Source organism: Rhipicephalus sanguineus, chromosome 2 (genome assembly GCF_013339695.2).
Source record: "Rhipicephalus sanguineus isolate Rsan-2018 chromosome 2, BIME_Rsan_1.4, whole genome shotgun sequence".
NCBI lineage: Eukaryota > Metazoa > Arthropoda > Arachnida > Ixodida > Ixodidae > Rhipicephalus > Rhipicephalus sanguineus.
This window is the reverse complement of record NC_051177.1, coordinates 229,670,515-229,685,882: the sequence shown is the minus strand read 5'-3', so window position 1 is coordinate 229,685,882 and position 15,368 is coordinate 229,670,515. Positions and strand designations below refer to the sequence as shown.

Sequence of the window (15,368 nt, the reverse complement as noted above, 5' to 3'; positions counted from 1 at the left end):
CTGCGATGACAAAGCGAAGCTCGACCCAGAGCTTTGGAATCGGCTTACCGAGAAGCTCCCGGTAGACGCTGCGGTAACCTTCGAGGATTACGTAGACAGTGACTGCGCAGCGGCTACGTCCGCAGAGCTCACCTGCAAAGAAATTGTGAGTCAAGTACGTGAGCAAGATTGCTGTAGCAGTGACGAAGACGACGCTGGAGATGCATACCTGCCAAGTTTGGAGAAACGGAATCCGGGAGATGTACTCAACGGGGGGGGGGGGGGGGTACTGCGATAGCAATAATATGGACACTGTCAGCGGGATTTTGCGGTCACCGCTGATCTGTACAGAGTCCAAACCGATAACATCGCTTACGCATCGTCTGTTTCATGTGCGAGTAAAAGCGCGTTAGCGCTAGAGACGAACGCGGTTGAAGCAGGATGAAACGACCCGGCCGTCCCCGTCGCGCGAAGGGCACATGCGATAACATCGCTCCGCGTGCGAGGCCTGTTGTCGCTTGCTTACCAGTTATTTCGTCGGGCAAGAGTGAGCGAGCGAACAGTTAAGCGTATCAAGGCTGAAGCTCTGCGGGCCCCACTTGCCTCCCCGAAGCGCAAGAAATTGAATTCCTCGGGCCATACTAAAAAGCGCATCACCGGCAGGACGCGGCTGCAGTGCTATGACACGTTTGCGTTGGCAGCACTGCGGCGCAAAGTGCACAGCTACTTCATGCGCAATGAAACTGAGTTGAACCTTTCTACCATCGTTAAAAAAAAAAAACAAGAAGAATCCTTTCTACTACGTGGCCAGACAACTTTGCTCATGTGGCCAGACAAAGCACTGGACGCGCGGAGCAAAACTGGATTTCCGGGAGATTTTTCTATGACCCGTACAACCGGGAGAAACGTTCAAAATCCGGAAGTCTCCCGGGTAATCCGGGAGACTTGGCAGGTATGGAGATGCAGTGTGGGACAACGGAAGAGACTATTTCCAGCTCGGATGTTGTGGTGTTCCTTGAGAAGACCCGATCGTACCTCGGGTGCTGCAAGGATGTACCCGATGACATGCTTAGGAAGGTTGCGGACATGGAGGCAGACATGCACCAGCGCCTGCTTTCTACTCGCCAGAAGAAGATAACCGACTTTTTTAAGCAGTAAATTGTTTCCACTCGGTGCCCAGTGTTTTCGTTCATTGTTTACGCCCCAACACGTGCACCTCCTGCAAAGGTACATTATTTTCGCTGTTGTGTTACATTACCGACATCATTTTTCAGTACTACGATATTTCAGAATAACGAATTAAATTCGACGGTCCCGCAAGGTTCGCTGTAACGAGATTCTACTGTATAGCAAGGCAGTAGTTTATCAAGGGTGTCTACATTTACCAAGAATGTATCACCAACTCGCACTGAATGTCACAACAGCCTTGAGGCATCTTCCACCCAACATGGCGGACCTACTCTGCCATGCAAACCCAAAGCAGAGTTGAGCTTCTTAGACCCAGCCAAGCTCTGCTCACAGTGTGGTGACAAGACAGCTGTGCTTTTCATTCTGGTCCATGCTGCTTAGCAAGAGTGAACATCGCTTGTGCATGGAATTATGCGTAACATTTTGAAAGGTTGCAATTAATCCATAAACACTGCAATACACCACCCAATTGGCATGTCATCGGGACGTCTACTATAACACCCTTATTCTGGAACGTCCCTTCACTCAACGCTCCACCTCGACTTGAGAAAGTCAATGGGAGCACCGACTCCAAGCAGAACAAGTCAAGACATAGAATCTGTAGCAATTCTTAAAAAACACGCCGTCATTTTCAGCCAAGTGGGGAGCTGTGCTCAACTCGGTCAAGTGAAGGATGAACTTCGAGTTGAGTCACGTCTGAGAATGCAGTCGGGTAAGTCTGCTGACTGAGATATTAATCACTTAATTATTTAAAATGACAAGATCAATGAATTTTTCAACCAATTTTTTTTTCAAGAAGGTTAAAAAATTGGGCAGTAGAGAAAAAAATAACCGGGGAGGAAAATCAGCCTTTTACACTCGCAGCCCTTTCTTTTCCTGTTCAGGATGACATCTACTGAAACAGGTGGAGTATACTACCTTGCCTCATGCACCATGTTTCACAAAGTTTGCACTGCCTTGTGTAGCAGTAGACACCTTATTCACACCCTGTCAACTTTTAACTCGCATGCGCCTCAAAGATCTGTTAATAATAATAATAATAATAATAATAATAATAATAATAATAATAATAATAATGTCTGGGGTTTAACACTTTCGTGACTGCACCTATTCCCATCGATAGTATGTTATCAATGACTTCAAGTTCAAGTTTTGGCACTCTCTGAGCGGTTCTGGACCGCTAACGCAATACAAAGGGTAAAATAACATGTCTTTTATATAAACAGTTTTGTTCGCGAGTTTTTTTTTTTCCACCGCGGGGAGATTTTTTAAAGCTCGTTCGCAGTCGGGTAGGTGAGCGCTTGTTGTTTCAGACTACGCGTCGACGTCGCTCGCGGGTGCTCCACAGAAACGGCGAATTTCGACGGATTCCGATTAATCTGAGCGGGAATCTATGGATGATGGTAGCAGCACAGACATGGAACACGACTTCGATTCGCCAGGCTTCAGTACGGACGGCGAAAGTGCGTCAAAGCTCCCCGGAACATCAGCAGCTATCCGCCGGTAAGTTTCGTCTTCTCCTTGGGTCGTTTTATCGCTGCCGCATGTCGATGTGAACGTATCCGGTGCGTTCTAAAAATAACAGCTCTTATCTGCAAGGTGTTAACTTCATTCGGGCGGGAGCATTTGGCGCCGGCAGCAGAAAGAGCGCAGCTCTCTCTGCGAAGACGGCGCGGAGTGGACTTTGACCCAACGCTCCAGTGTGCTGCGCGGCGGCATCTTCGTGTTGTTTCTCACCGCAGAAGTCGTCAGAGAGATATGCAACCACACAGATAAGTATGCGTGGATGCATACTTTCGAAAAGCCAACGTACAGTGAGAGGGATGGATCCATAGAGGGAGGTTACTGAAGAGAAGACGAGCAAGTTCGTCGCACTCCATGTGTACATGGTAATTGTTGAAGTCCCGCGCTTGCATTGGTGTTGGTGTCGACGACACCTATTTCCAGGCCTCCGTCCCCCAGTCAGTGATGCCATGGAAAAGGTTCAAGGCTTCTTGAGTGTCTCTGACCTGAAGAAGACGACTGTCGCATCCCACAAGAAGCTTCACCACGTGTCTTCTCTATTGCAACTCATGAACGATTCTTCTACGCTATTTGTTAACCCCGTCGGAACCTTTCAGTGGATAAGAAAATGGTGAAATCTGAAGGTCGGTGTGGTATTCGGCAGTATATAAGGGAGAAAGAGGTCAAATGAGGGTACACTTATGGATTTTTGCAGATTTGGAACACACTACACTGTCCATTTCAACGAATACACAAGAAAATTGAAAAATACCAGAACTGCAAACTATTCTAGGAAAGTTAAACATAAAAAAAACTTTTTTTTCCCTGAAACATGTGCAGCCAGCCTTTGTTTCAACGCGTCGAGAAACTGCATCGCCCGGTGACATGATAGGCAATAGTGCCTATATTCTTGTATTTATGTAAATAATCTTTGTACTTGCAGAGCTTATATTTCCACTATTATTCTACGAGGGCTTTGTGTTCAAAACGTATATTTCGATTTTTTTTTAATGTTTACCCTTTGCAGAGTGGCATTGATGTTTTTATTAATCTTTTTTTTCTTTTTGATGCATTTTTCTTTGTTTGATAATTTTTTATTATATTCGAAATAAATCTGTTGTTGGGAATAATACTGTTGGAAGGACCAATTCTTTCTCTATCATTTGATACCCTACACTTTAGCATCAACTCATTTCTATGGCAGAAAAAAAGTATTTCCTGAACTAGCCAAAAACAATCGATTTTTCCGCAGTCACGAAAGTGTTAATGTCCCAAAACCACGATATGATTATCAGAGACGCCGTAGTGGAGGGCTCCGAAAATTTCGACCGCCTGGGGTTCTTTAACGTGCACCTAAATCTAAGTACACGGGCCTCAAACATTTTCGCCTCCATCAAAAATGCAGCCGCCGCGGCCGGGATTCGATCCCGCGACCTTCGAGTTAGCGGTCGTGTGCCATAACCCCTAGACCATCGTGGGCGGGGCAAATATGTGTTAATAGCATCTTAAAAACAGGAAAAACAACGAATGAATACAAATAGGATGGCTGTTGCCTCACAAGTAAGTATATTAAAAATAACAGATTCTTTTACACACGATAATGTCATGTGCACTTAGAAATTCTTATAGAAAAGCAAGGTTGATAACCTAACATGAGCAAGATTGCACCGCCTGAATGTCATTTGGCGTTCTCTTGCAGAATGACACGCACAGGTCAGACAGGCCACTGCACCAGCATGCGTCTTCAAGGGCAGTCAGCACAACTGATCACTGTCATGGTGCCTGCAGCCGTGAACCTTGCTTTAAGCAATGCACCATCATTCACCGTCAAGCTCATGAAGAAAATTGTTCAAGTGTATCCTATTTGTAAAGAAAGAGATAAGTGCATTAGCCACCCGTCGCTATCACTGAGCTAGCTGAATTTTATTCAGGAAACGGACTGTGCTTATGCTATTGTTGTTGACGGCCAGGCAGCGTAATCTTGCTCACGTTTGGTTATCAACCATGTTAGCAGTTTCGGAGTGCATGTGACATGATTATTAATACAAGAATGTCTTCACGATAAATTTGCTAAATGCAAGGCAGTAGCCGTCCCATTGGTCTTCCTTCATCCATGCGCTCTTTCTGAGACGAAGCCTTCTCCTCAAGATGCTCAGCTGAAGAAACAAGGCACTCATTAGGTGCCCCCCTGCTTCATCAGTCCAAACAATGGGGCACTTTGACAGGACTGCAAGATGGGAGGCATCCAAGTACAGCACCACTACTGCACGCACATTGACTCACAATACAGATGCGGCCGCCCGCTTCTTCTGTGCCTCGAGGCTGCTGGAAGAGTAAAACTTGCAATGGCCATTTCTTTTGTATTGTCACAGCGAACATGTCTGATGCTGGTATTTGCAGTACGGTAAATGTGAAAGTGGCTATGTCGAATGTAAGCTCAACAAACAGCCATCAGCAGGCTTAACCCAAATGCTCTGCAGCGTGGCCTGGGAGGGCTTGGACTGATGCCAGTGCTGCGAAGTGTTGGGTACTGTGGACGACAGTGAGCGCCCTCCTGTCCCCACCGATCAGACAGAAGCGAAACACTAGCTGACCAGTAGCTGCCCTGGGCTCACCTGCGCCCCCGATGCGGGGAATGCCAGCTGCAGAGGTAGGGTGCGCACCGTCAGGACGTCGAAGCCCAGCTGCAGGTAGAAGTCGTGGTAGTGCTGCAGGTGCGAGTCCCTTGCATTCATCCAGGCCAGCAGCACGGTAAGCGGGTTCTCGCGCAGTGCGCTGTTGCTGCTGCTGCTGCTCACCCCTCGATGGCCCATCGCTTCGTCCGGACGTGCCGAGGCCGAGGACGTGGTGAGCACGGGGCATGCCACGCCGGGGCTTCCGCCACCGCCGCCCACCAGGGGCGCCCCAGCTGTCGGAGGTGGCTTGTGGGACAGCCGCAATTGCATGTTCTGGTTCAGTGTCTCTGTGCGCACCGCCGTGCTCATGCTCTGCAGTGACAGGCACGGTACCAGCACCTGCACAAACACACGTCTCACTCTCAACAAAGGCCGGATTTATGTGTTGTGTTTGAGCCTAGAGATAATGCAGTCATCAACGTCCAAAGAAAGCACCTCGCAGAAGACAAAAAAGAACTTCGGAAAGCCTTGCTTGGCCCAGACAACATCCCCATTTAATATATTAAGGAAATGTCCAAAGGACTGCAAAATGGCCACAGGACTGCACGAAAAACAAAGTTGCAGGGGTCAGTTCGTACTCGTGAAGCAAGGCCTATTCATGAAACGAAACAGTGCTCACACAAGCGTCCCGATTAAGTTGCAAGGCTGACTCCGATGTTGAGTTTACATTCTGGCCCAACATTTCCGATTCAATGGCAATCCATTGGCAGACGTCGTTTGTGTTAAATGCTGGTAGCTTGTTTCAAGCAATAATTTCCCCTAAAACGTCATCACTTTTGTTTCTTGACATTACCAAATGAAATCTGGAAAAACAATATATTCATTGATTTGCCCTGTAGATCACTAATTCTTATACTTAAGAGCTTATATTGTCACGTGGTCGTGATGCTGACGAAGGAAGCAGGCAGCGTGTCCAAAATGAAAGTCTTTATTTGGCCGAACTTGTGGCCGTGAAACGGAAAGTCAACCTACAGCAATACACACTGTACACTGATAGCGGCGAACAGAGTGTCGGCCGTCGATAATCTGGCAAGCGGTGAAGCGTGTCGGCATTTATACATGTGCCGTCGAATATTCCAGCGTTATCGCTGGCTGTCGCGAAAGCTCTAGAATAAGCTCGAGTGTTTGTGACTTGCGCGCAATCTTAACAAAATGATCTACAATAATTACTAAGCTTCTCGAACAATGAGGCGCGGTTTGTGCTGAGCATTAGAGGTGTGCATGGGCTCCGGGTAGCCCGAAAGCCCGAGCCCGACCCGGCCCGCGGGCCGGGCTCGGGCGGGCCGACGTATTTTCGCCTCGGGCCCGGGCCGGGCTCGGGCTACTTGGAGTTTTATCGGGCCGGGCTCGGGCCCGGCGCAAAGCCCAACTCAAGCCCGAAATATAGAGAATGAGCAGGAATTGTTTTCGAGCACGCATACAGCGCCTTTTCCGCGACCGCCCTTTACCGCTTTTCCTTTCCATTCGCTGCTTTAATCAAAAGGGGAGCAGGTAAAGCACTGCCTGTGTTGCACTCCGACGAACAGAGAAGTAACACCACCTGAGCTAGTGACGGCGCCACGTGACTGTTCGCGTTAGATTTGAGGCCAAATCTTATATGAGTGAAAATGCACGCGACAGCGACGAGTGACCCGACGTAGATCGCCTTCGTGCAAGCTTGCATGGGCACACCCCATAAACGTGACGGCTTTGGCGAGCGAACTCCATTATTGCTGGCATGAGGCCGTCTACTTGTAATTTGTAATCTGTGCAATAAAGACCGTTCGTCGTGTGTCGTTTGATCATATTTCATATGCTCAATAAAATGCCAAATTACCGGAAAACGATGTTTTCCTTTCGCGGCGAACCTTCAAAAAGCCGGGCCGGGCCGGGCCCGGGATTGTGTTTTCGTACGTCAGGCCGGGCCAGGCGGGCTCGCAGCCTTTTGCCGTCGGGCTCGGGCGGGCCTTCGACAAAGTCAGCGGGCCCGGGCCGAACTCGGGCTCGGAAATGCGGGCCGTGCACAGCTCTACTGAGCATTGCTGACAGTCTTTGTGGGCGAAAACCGAATACAGCAAAAGTGATAATAAGAAATGCACATGGCAATATGAAGGGTCATTGCTTGGGCATGTTGGTAGGTCATAACAAATATACAAACAGTCCAAGAAACAAGGACAGACCAAGAAACACACACAGAGTGACGACTTTTAAAATTGAAGCAAAGACCAAATATACAGTCGAACCCACTTATAATGATACTGGTTTTAGCAATACATCAGTTATAACTTGAGACCGGACATTACGCAAATGCCTATTTTGTTCACTGCGCATGCCGCTTTGATGTATGGGCATGAGTTAGAGGTTAAGAAGAGCTTTTATAGTGTTCTTAGAGTGCCTATAAATGCCCATTGTGGGTGTTGATAGAGGCCTATAAATGCCTCTATCATAATTGGCGACCATATGAACACTATTTAGCCTTAAGTTTCGCTCTCAAGTGCAGTTTGAGACCGTTATTCATGTTACCAGGCAGCATTGACTGTTTGGAACTCTATAGGTTTCAACCTACTCCTCTTGGTGAACAAGCTCCCAAAAAGTGAAAGCCAAGACTGTGTTCCTGAAGGCACCCTCTCGCGTGTGCTTGTTCAAGGACAAGTTGCCGTACATACCCATTCTGCCAGAGCCCATGGTCACACATTGGCGAACATGGCAAGAAGCTGTTGAGTGGTACTTTTTGTACATCAAGTTGGAGATTAGCGGCTTTTCAGGTGATGAGAGTGCTACAATCAGGAAGGCTCAAGCTGTCCTCCCTGTGGATAGGAGCCTACTTGTGCGCCAACATCACATTCCTCCCAAACACTATCAGGAGAAATCTAATTGCGAACATTGAGCTAAATCTCAATGTACATAAAAGAATCGCCGCCATTCCTGAAGGACCAGTAGCCAAAGAGGCACGTGCGAAGTTAAAACAGGTCTCGTACAAGAAGAAGGGTTTTTCTGTCTTCAGGAGTTCTTGCTCGTGAGCACTGTCTAAGGTTCAGCCAGCAAATGCTCCCGAGTACAACTACACTCCAATAACATCTGTTGACGTCGAGCGCTCCTTCTCAGCTTACGAGCTTATTCTCAATGACAGGAGGTACAATTTGGAATCTGGAAATGATGTTACTTTGCTATTGTTTCCACAATTTTTGGAGTGGTTGCTAGACTATGTTCCTCTTTCAAACGTGTGCCTTTCAAATGGGCGAAAGTGTGCTTGGTAGTGTTGTGACGCCTTGCCTGTACAATTCGGATAATGTCACTGTATATGTGAAAATTGCCAGAGTTGCACCTAACAGTCCTAATGTAAGAACACGTTAATTTCTAAATGAACTGTCATCTCTTTTGCATTTATTTATGTCTGTGTTTGTTGTGTCTTAATTTGATTGCGCCAGCCAGACATAAAGTAGCGCTTTTAACAACAAAGCTGTCTAGCAAATTGTTCATTGTTCCCCCCATACCAAAAAACTATTATATCATCATAAACAGGTACGTGCCATAGAAATTGGGTAAGTCCCATTACAAACAACTTCCACTGAAAAGGAAAAAGGCAAGAGTTAGCCCAACAAATGGCTGCGAAGACCACCGAGTGGCCGAAGTAGGTACAACGAGAGAATGCTAGCTAACGGGAAAGGCAACGGTGGCACCGAGAAGACCCCGAAGCGATGGAAGGCCTACACCAAGTACGACGTGCCCGTAGATATATTAGAGGTGCGAACGCTGGCTTCAGCGCGAGTTTCTGTCTCTGGACATCCGTGTCCTGACTGTGGTTAAATTCGAACCTCTCTGCACTGAGAACCAACCTAGAAACAAGCTAGCATCACCTAGCTAAGGCCAAGAAACAAGCAACAATGACCACTGAACATGAATGTGAGCAGTGTACTTGTTGAAAGTCAACTGATCCACATTAGTCCAGCAGTCTTATGGGATAATTGCACGGCCCTGTTCAACTGTCGGGTGCCATCACAAACAATAACATTGTTTGTTTTCCTGTCGTACATGCAGGTCGCGCACATCTTCGCTTGACATTATTTGCACTTATGCAAAAATTTATTGTGCTTATATGTACGACGTTGTTTGGCTGCCTGTTTTTGGAGCCTAAAATGCTTTTTTTAATGCCTAAAAGTCCGGCCTCTAGTTATAACAATGAGAAGCTGCTGCTGCACTGTCAGTTAATTCAGATTTCAATGGCGCAAAAAGCACTTGCAGCTATGCTGTGCCAGGTACAAGGTGATAGGTAATGAATGGTGAAATGATGTCATTTAGCTTCTTTAAAAAGTCACATTCTCTTAAAAAGTCAAGCACAGCAGACAAGCGTACAGGAGGATCATCTCCAAGAAGTAGAGCAGTGACGTGGATAGGCATGTGCTGTTTGCATAGTTGGCCGAAATATTTTCGTCTCTACATAGCAGTATGGGGACATGCGGTTAGGATCTGTGTGACTGTTAAGGGTTGCTGACAGTTTTCACACATCGGTTGTTCCTCATTTGTAAGTAAAGAAATTACACCATTTCCCGCTAAAGGGGACCATGAGGCGATGCGAAGCCGGAGCAGTTGCGCGATCGTGTTCCGTTGGCGTTTGTTGGCCATGCTACCGAGCTCGGGCATGCTACCGACCTCGCGTCGTGGAACGCGAAGATGAACGCTACACGCATCGTGTCTTCCCTCTAGCCTGGCCGTTAATTCTCACAGGGCAAGCGGGCAACGTGGTCGACAGGCGCACGAGAGGGGGGAGCGTAGGAGAGGAGAGAGAGGGGGAGGGGACACGCATGTGCTGGCACTCATTGCAGCGTTGCACAGGAAAGAATGATGCGCACAAGAGGGGGAGAGTGGGAGTGGAGAGGTGTGTGGAGAGGGTTTGTGCATGCGCAGTAAGGGTGGTCATGCCGCCCACCAGCACCGGATGAACTCCGCCGTAAGATGCTTCGCATCTAAAAGTTGTGTCAGGCGTGTAACCCCAATTCGGAGTCGGCATAAATTGGCCCCAACAAACCGTTCTTGGTGACTTCCATTCTCCAAGTATGGGTTTCACTACATGAAGCTTATTACTTGTGCACGAGTGCCATTGCTACAGCCATTTATCAAACAAAGCTGCACGAATTGTTTGCTGGCTGTCTTTAAAAGTAATTTTCATTTTAGTGACTTTTGTGAGCTGCTAAGGAAGCATATTTATCTGCTTTTTCATTGCCAGGTATCCCAACATGGTTTGGGAGCCAGCAGAAACGAATGGAAACTCCTTCGCTATTTAGAACAATAATATTTAAAATGTTGCCAATTAAGGGTTCACACTCGGATTTCAAATGTACTAGAGGTTTCAGTGCTTACGAGAACGGATAACTGGGCTAGAACGGTGGCAACCTCGAAGGGAGTGTTCAGTTTGACATCTTGAGTAGGAGTGCTGCCCTGCATGACTATGGCCACTCCTCCCGACAGACTGCTACAGCATTTGCGGTCCTTTCGGGCAACTGTAAAGCCCTTAAAGGGGTACCGACACCTTTTTTCAAAGGCGAGTTTACTCTGCCATATAAATCTCCTGTATGCTGAGATGGCTCTGAGCAAGTGTGAAGCTTAGAAAATGCTGATATTTTATTTTGATATTAAAGTCAATTTTTCCATGGAACACCTACCGACATCGACACTAGCTTGACGTCAGGCCACAGTACAAATTCTGGTGACTTCATGCAGCAGTCTGGCTAGTTGTGATGACGTTAGGTGCCAAAACTTCCAAGATGGCTGTTTGTGCGTCACCAAAACGTTCAAAATGGTCGCTTGTGCATCACCAATGGAGTCACGGACTCGCGGTGAGGAGCGGCCGTGGAAACGTCGCTATCTATTGTGCGAGCACGTGTGGAGAAACTCGTACCGTGTCGTGAGGTCAGGGTACAGTAGGAACCGAAACTAGTTTTTAAAAACATACTGTAATTACTTTTTCAGGCTGCACTCGCGCTTAGCACCACCTTTTCCGGGCTCTTGAGGGCTTGACCTTTCATTTGACTGAAAATGTTCGTGTCAGTACACCTTTAAGGACTTGTTCATGTTTTGCACCTAGGTTAGTTTCTTTAAAAGCAGAATGCCACTGGTGAGAATTTGTTTATAATGCCTTTTATGTCACCTAAATTATGTAGTACAGTTCCAGTGAATGTACAGTTCCAGTGTATGTACAGTTCCAGTGAATGATAAAAGCCATCATGGATTAAAATTGAACAAATATACGTTTGTGGATTGTTTGGTTAATTTAAAAGATGATAGGTGACATTATCTACAACTTCAACTGCAGACAAATGCAATAACCATTATGGTTATCGTTTGCTTAGCATGGTTACTGGGGCCTTGTCCCGCTTCGTGAACTCCAGGGAGTGCTTGTCCTTCGGTGTCGATGACACCAAGGTTCTCGGGTCGACCTCCATCGTCCTCTCAGAGGCCCCGGATGATTGAAAACTAGGCCCTAAGACACAATTGTCAGGCCTTGAGGTGCGATTGATTTTGGGGCCCAGCGGGATTGCTGTCTGCGTGCCTTTAGAAGACCATGGGGCCGCACTGGCTGCCACCGTCAAGGGGGCAGGTGGAGACCACTGTGCGCGGTTGCAGTGGGCCTCTGTGAAGCTGCACCACACTGGCATAACTTCTGCGGAAGAGGCAGGCCGAACGCTTCCGTGCCTCATGAAATGACATTTTTTCTTTCATTGCCAGAGCTATCCCTTCTTTTTTCCAGAATGGGCATGACCGGGAATACGCTGGGTGATCCCCCTGACAGTTGACCCAAAGTGACGATGAAGTGCAGTTTTCACAAGTGTGGTCGTTTGCACTGCATGCCTCTTCGTGAGTGAGATGCGTGACCGAATCTTTGGCATTTGAAACAACATCTGGGGTTGGGGATGTAGGGTCTCACATTGATTTTCACACACCCAGCCTCAAGACAGGTGGGCATTTCACTCATTCCATAGGTTAGTATTGCGTATTTGGTCTATTCTTTACACGTTTATGACATCTCGATCTTGAAACCCTTCGCGGAGAGCTCTTCATCACTTAAATATTACTCCCCTGCTGGTGTTTAGGGATTGGTGGGCTGAAAGTGCAACTGCAGTTTCACCAATACCGGTTAGCTGGGATAGCCTAGGTACTTGGACTTGTTCCGCTAGTTCCAGGAGGAGATCTCCACTTGACATTTTGTAAGCTTTGTATGTGAGTGCAATTTTTTCTTTAACGCACTGAGCCACCAAAAAAAGGGGATAGCTTTCTTACTGGTGTGATTTCACTGCGGATGGCCCAGTACTTAGGAAATGTTACCTTGGTCTGCATGGTGAAATCAGAACTTGCCTCGGCCTCTTTTTCGATAATGATGAAAGAGGACAGAAGCTTGCATAAAAAGATAAACGAGTCCGGCAACAGTGCCGACCACAGAGGCTGGACTTGTCAACAAGCCTGCCAGACGCCTGTCACTATCCCCTCATCTAACTCGCCAAGGTTGGATAGCTACACCAGGTTAACCTTTGCCGCCAGGAAACAAGTAAATAGAAGAGAGCAGCAGACAGGAAAGATCAAAAGTGGGAGACAAAGAGAAGGCGACTCCCTGGGTGGGTCGGCCCAGGTCTACGTGAAGCGTCCAATCACCCGGTGTCGGCTCAACTTCCAGGATCACCTCTTCCCCGGACACAACTGAGCCACGCACGGCTAGGTGTGGGAGGGGCTAGAAGCGTCCCCGTCGGCTCGGGTCCGTGGTGACGTTGCTCACCAAACGCCCGCTAGCGCAGACACCCCTGTGGGGCTGCACTGTCAACTTTTGCATGTTTTCTTCTGTGGTGAGATAGCCCACTTACAACAATGCCCCAGGCCGCATTATCGGTTATAACAATGAATTCTAGCGCCTGGGTATCTTTGCTGAAAGGTTGCTTTGCCACAAAAAATTGGATCGGTCATTTTCAAATGCCCTCCACTTCGTGACGACATGCACTTGGCCCTAAAGCCAACAGAAAAACTGTTGCATCAGTGGCTTTAGTTAATCAAGAAATTAGGCGCAATATAAAAATTACTATAACGAGTACCACATGGTAGTAAAACATATGCCATTTATTTCATTCCGTCGCCGTTAACCACATTTAAAAAAAAAATTTGGTTCGAGTTATGTTACACACCCTGTACACTTATTCGCTGTGATTGTCTGATACTGAATTGCCTTGCTATTTGACTTGGATATATTCGTCTTCCTTTTTTTAGGTCGCTGTAAAGTTTTTTGACGTTACAAGTCACCAGGTAATCGGAGCGATAGGTAGCAACAGTGCGAATGGCAGTGGTATCCTGCAACGCTTTGCACCATAACAATACGCCCGAGTCGTTTCTGGGCGACACTAGTTTTCTCAGAGAAGAATTGTTAAAATAACAGAGAGCTGAGCTAGTTGGTAAGTATCCATTCTAAAAAGAATTGTTAAAAGATTGCATGTTAGTAAATATGTTGCTAACAGACACTTTACACCAGCAGATAAGTAGTATATAAAAATAATTGCAGTTTTATGCCCTCAATGTAAACACGGTGCGTCACGAAAAATATCGCCACCAGCATTGTTGCTGCTCTACACATGTTGGGTGATCAGGTATTGCGAGAACGGTGATACGCATACGGACATGGTAGGACTACACGTCGATATTTGTGCCATTTTGCGGAGGCTTCTTATTGACGTTCTTGAAAGTAGTTGGCAACCCGTTAGCTGGTCGGCAAGTAGAGCAGCGACACACATGAATGACAAAAGTGTCAAGTAAAAACCACCGACAGCACAGCGTATAAAGAGTTGTCATATGAAGCAGCTAAACATATCCCGATGAGTTGTTTCAAACTGAAACTAATATTCCTTGAGCGAGAAAGAAATAAATCTTGGTATACAAACAGATGTTTCGTTGAAATTAAACAAATTTGATCGCAATTAGGAAGTTTTCGAGTAAACATTTTTGTACATAAGTCTTTGCTGCTTCATTATATCGATCTATAATAGCAAACTTGTAAATTAACGAAGTATCTGAAGATACAATAAGGAAGTATCGTATTAGATACAATAATTCTGGAAGTATCTTGTATCTCATATCTAAAATATTTCTTGCCTGAGTATCTTGTATAGTATCGCGATACAATTTCGAAGTATTCTTGCCCAGCCCTGTTCACCAGCCCATGCACACCTTCCATCTCTCAAACTTGAATAGGATACTCTGCTCCCTGCCAAGGGGGTGTTGACCCATGCCCCTTCGGATTTATTCCTTGCATAGCGTTTTGGCACTGCGGCAAAGCTGATCTCTAAAATCTGTTACAGCTGCAAATGTATGGAATTGCGACAGCGCTAGTTCTAGAGATGATCAACGTGGTGGTGGCTTCAGTTATTGCAGTTTCAGATACGCAACAAAAGTTGCAAAAACTTGAGAAAATGAGACTTCAAGGAGTTTCAGCATCCAAAATTTAAGACGTTCTTATTCGCAATGCCTGCAAACTATAAAAGGAGCGCCGTGCGTCTCTCAAGCTGTGAAAGCAGCACGGGCGCACTGTACCCGTGCCACTTTCACCGGGGCGCACGAAATGAAACGTACATCAGACAAAACTACTTCCCCAAATCATCGGAAATGCGAAATACACCTCATTTTTTGCCACCGTGTGAAAGGTTATATTTCAGCTCCACCACCATGCATCAGCGATGTGTTGCCAAATCCTGTGTGTGCTACGGAAACCACGTGAACTAGAATTGACGTATGAAATGAACAGCACTACGAGGTACGTACCGAGCCTGCCTGACCGATTAGCCGCAATATTAGATCGCTGGCGAGTAGCGCCATCGTCGCTGCACGGGACTGCATGTTTAAAGTGATGACTTCTAAATGTGTTGCGCTGTCAAACCTTTTTGGAACTAGAAACGCTGACGCCGTGATCATTGCTTGCGCGGCCAGGAATGCGGAGTTGCTTCAACGGAATGCAACCATATATTTGTGGCATTCAGCATTGCCCTCAGTAGTGCTTGGCTCACATTCATGTAATAA

At 46.8% G+C, this 15,368-nt stretch overlaps 1 protein-coding gene across 3 annotated transcripts in view; it reads right to left on the bottom strand.

Moving 5' to 3' along the window:
- LOC119384154 (transmembrane protein 53) overlaps positions 1 to 15,368 on the bottom strand; it is a 108,612-nt gene that overhangs the window by 56,061 nt on the left and 37,183 nt on the right. For all 3 annotated transcript variants that reach the window (XM_037652443.2, XM_037652445.2, XM_037652444.2), the window contains one exon: positions 5,286 to 5,684. In XM_037652443.2, the coding sequence (XP_037508371.1) occupies positions 5,286 to 5,684 (399 nt within the window). The remainder of the gene's footprint in view (positions 1 to 5,285; positions 5,685 to 15,368) is intronic.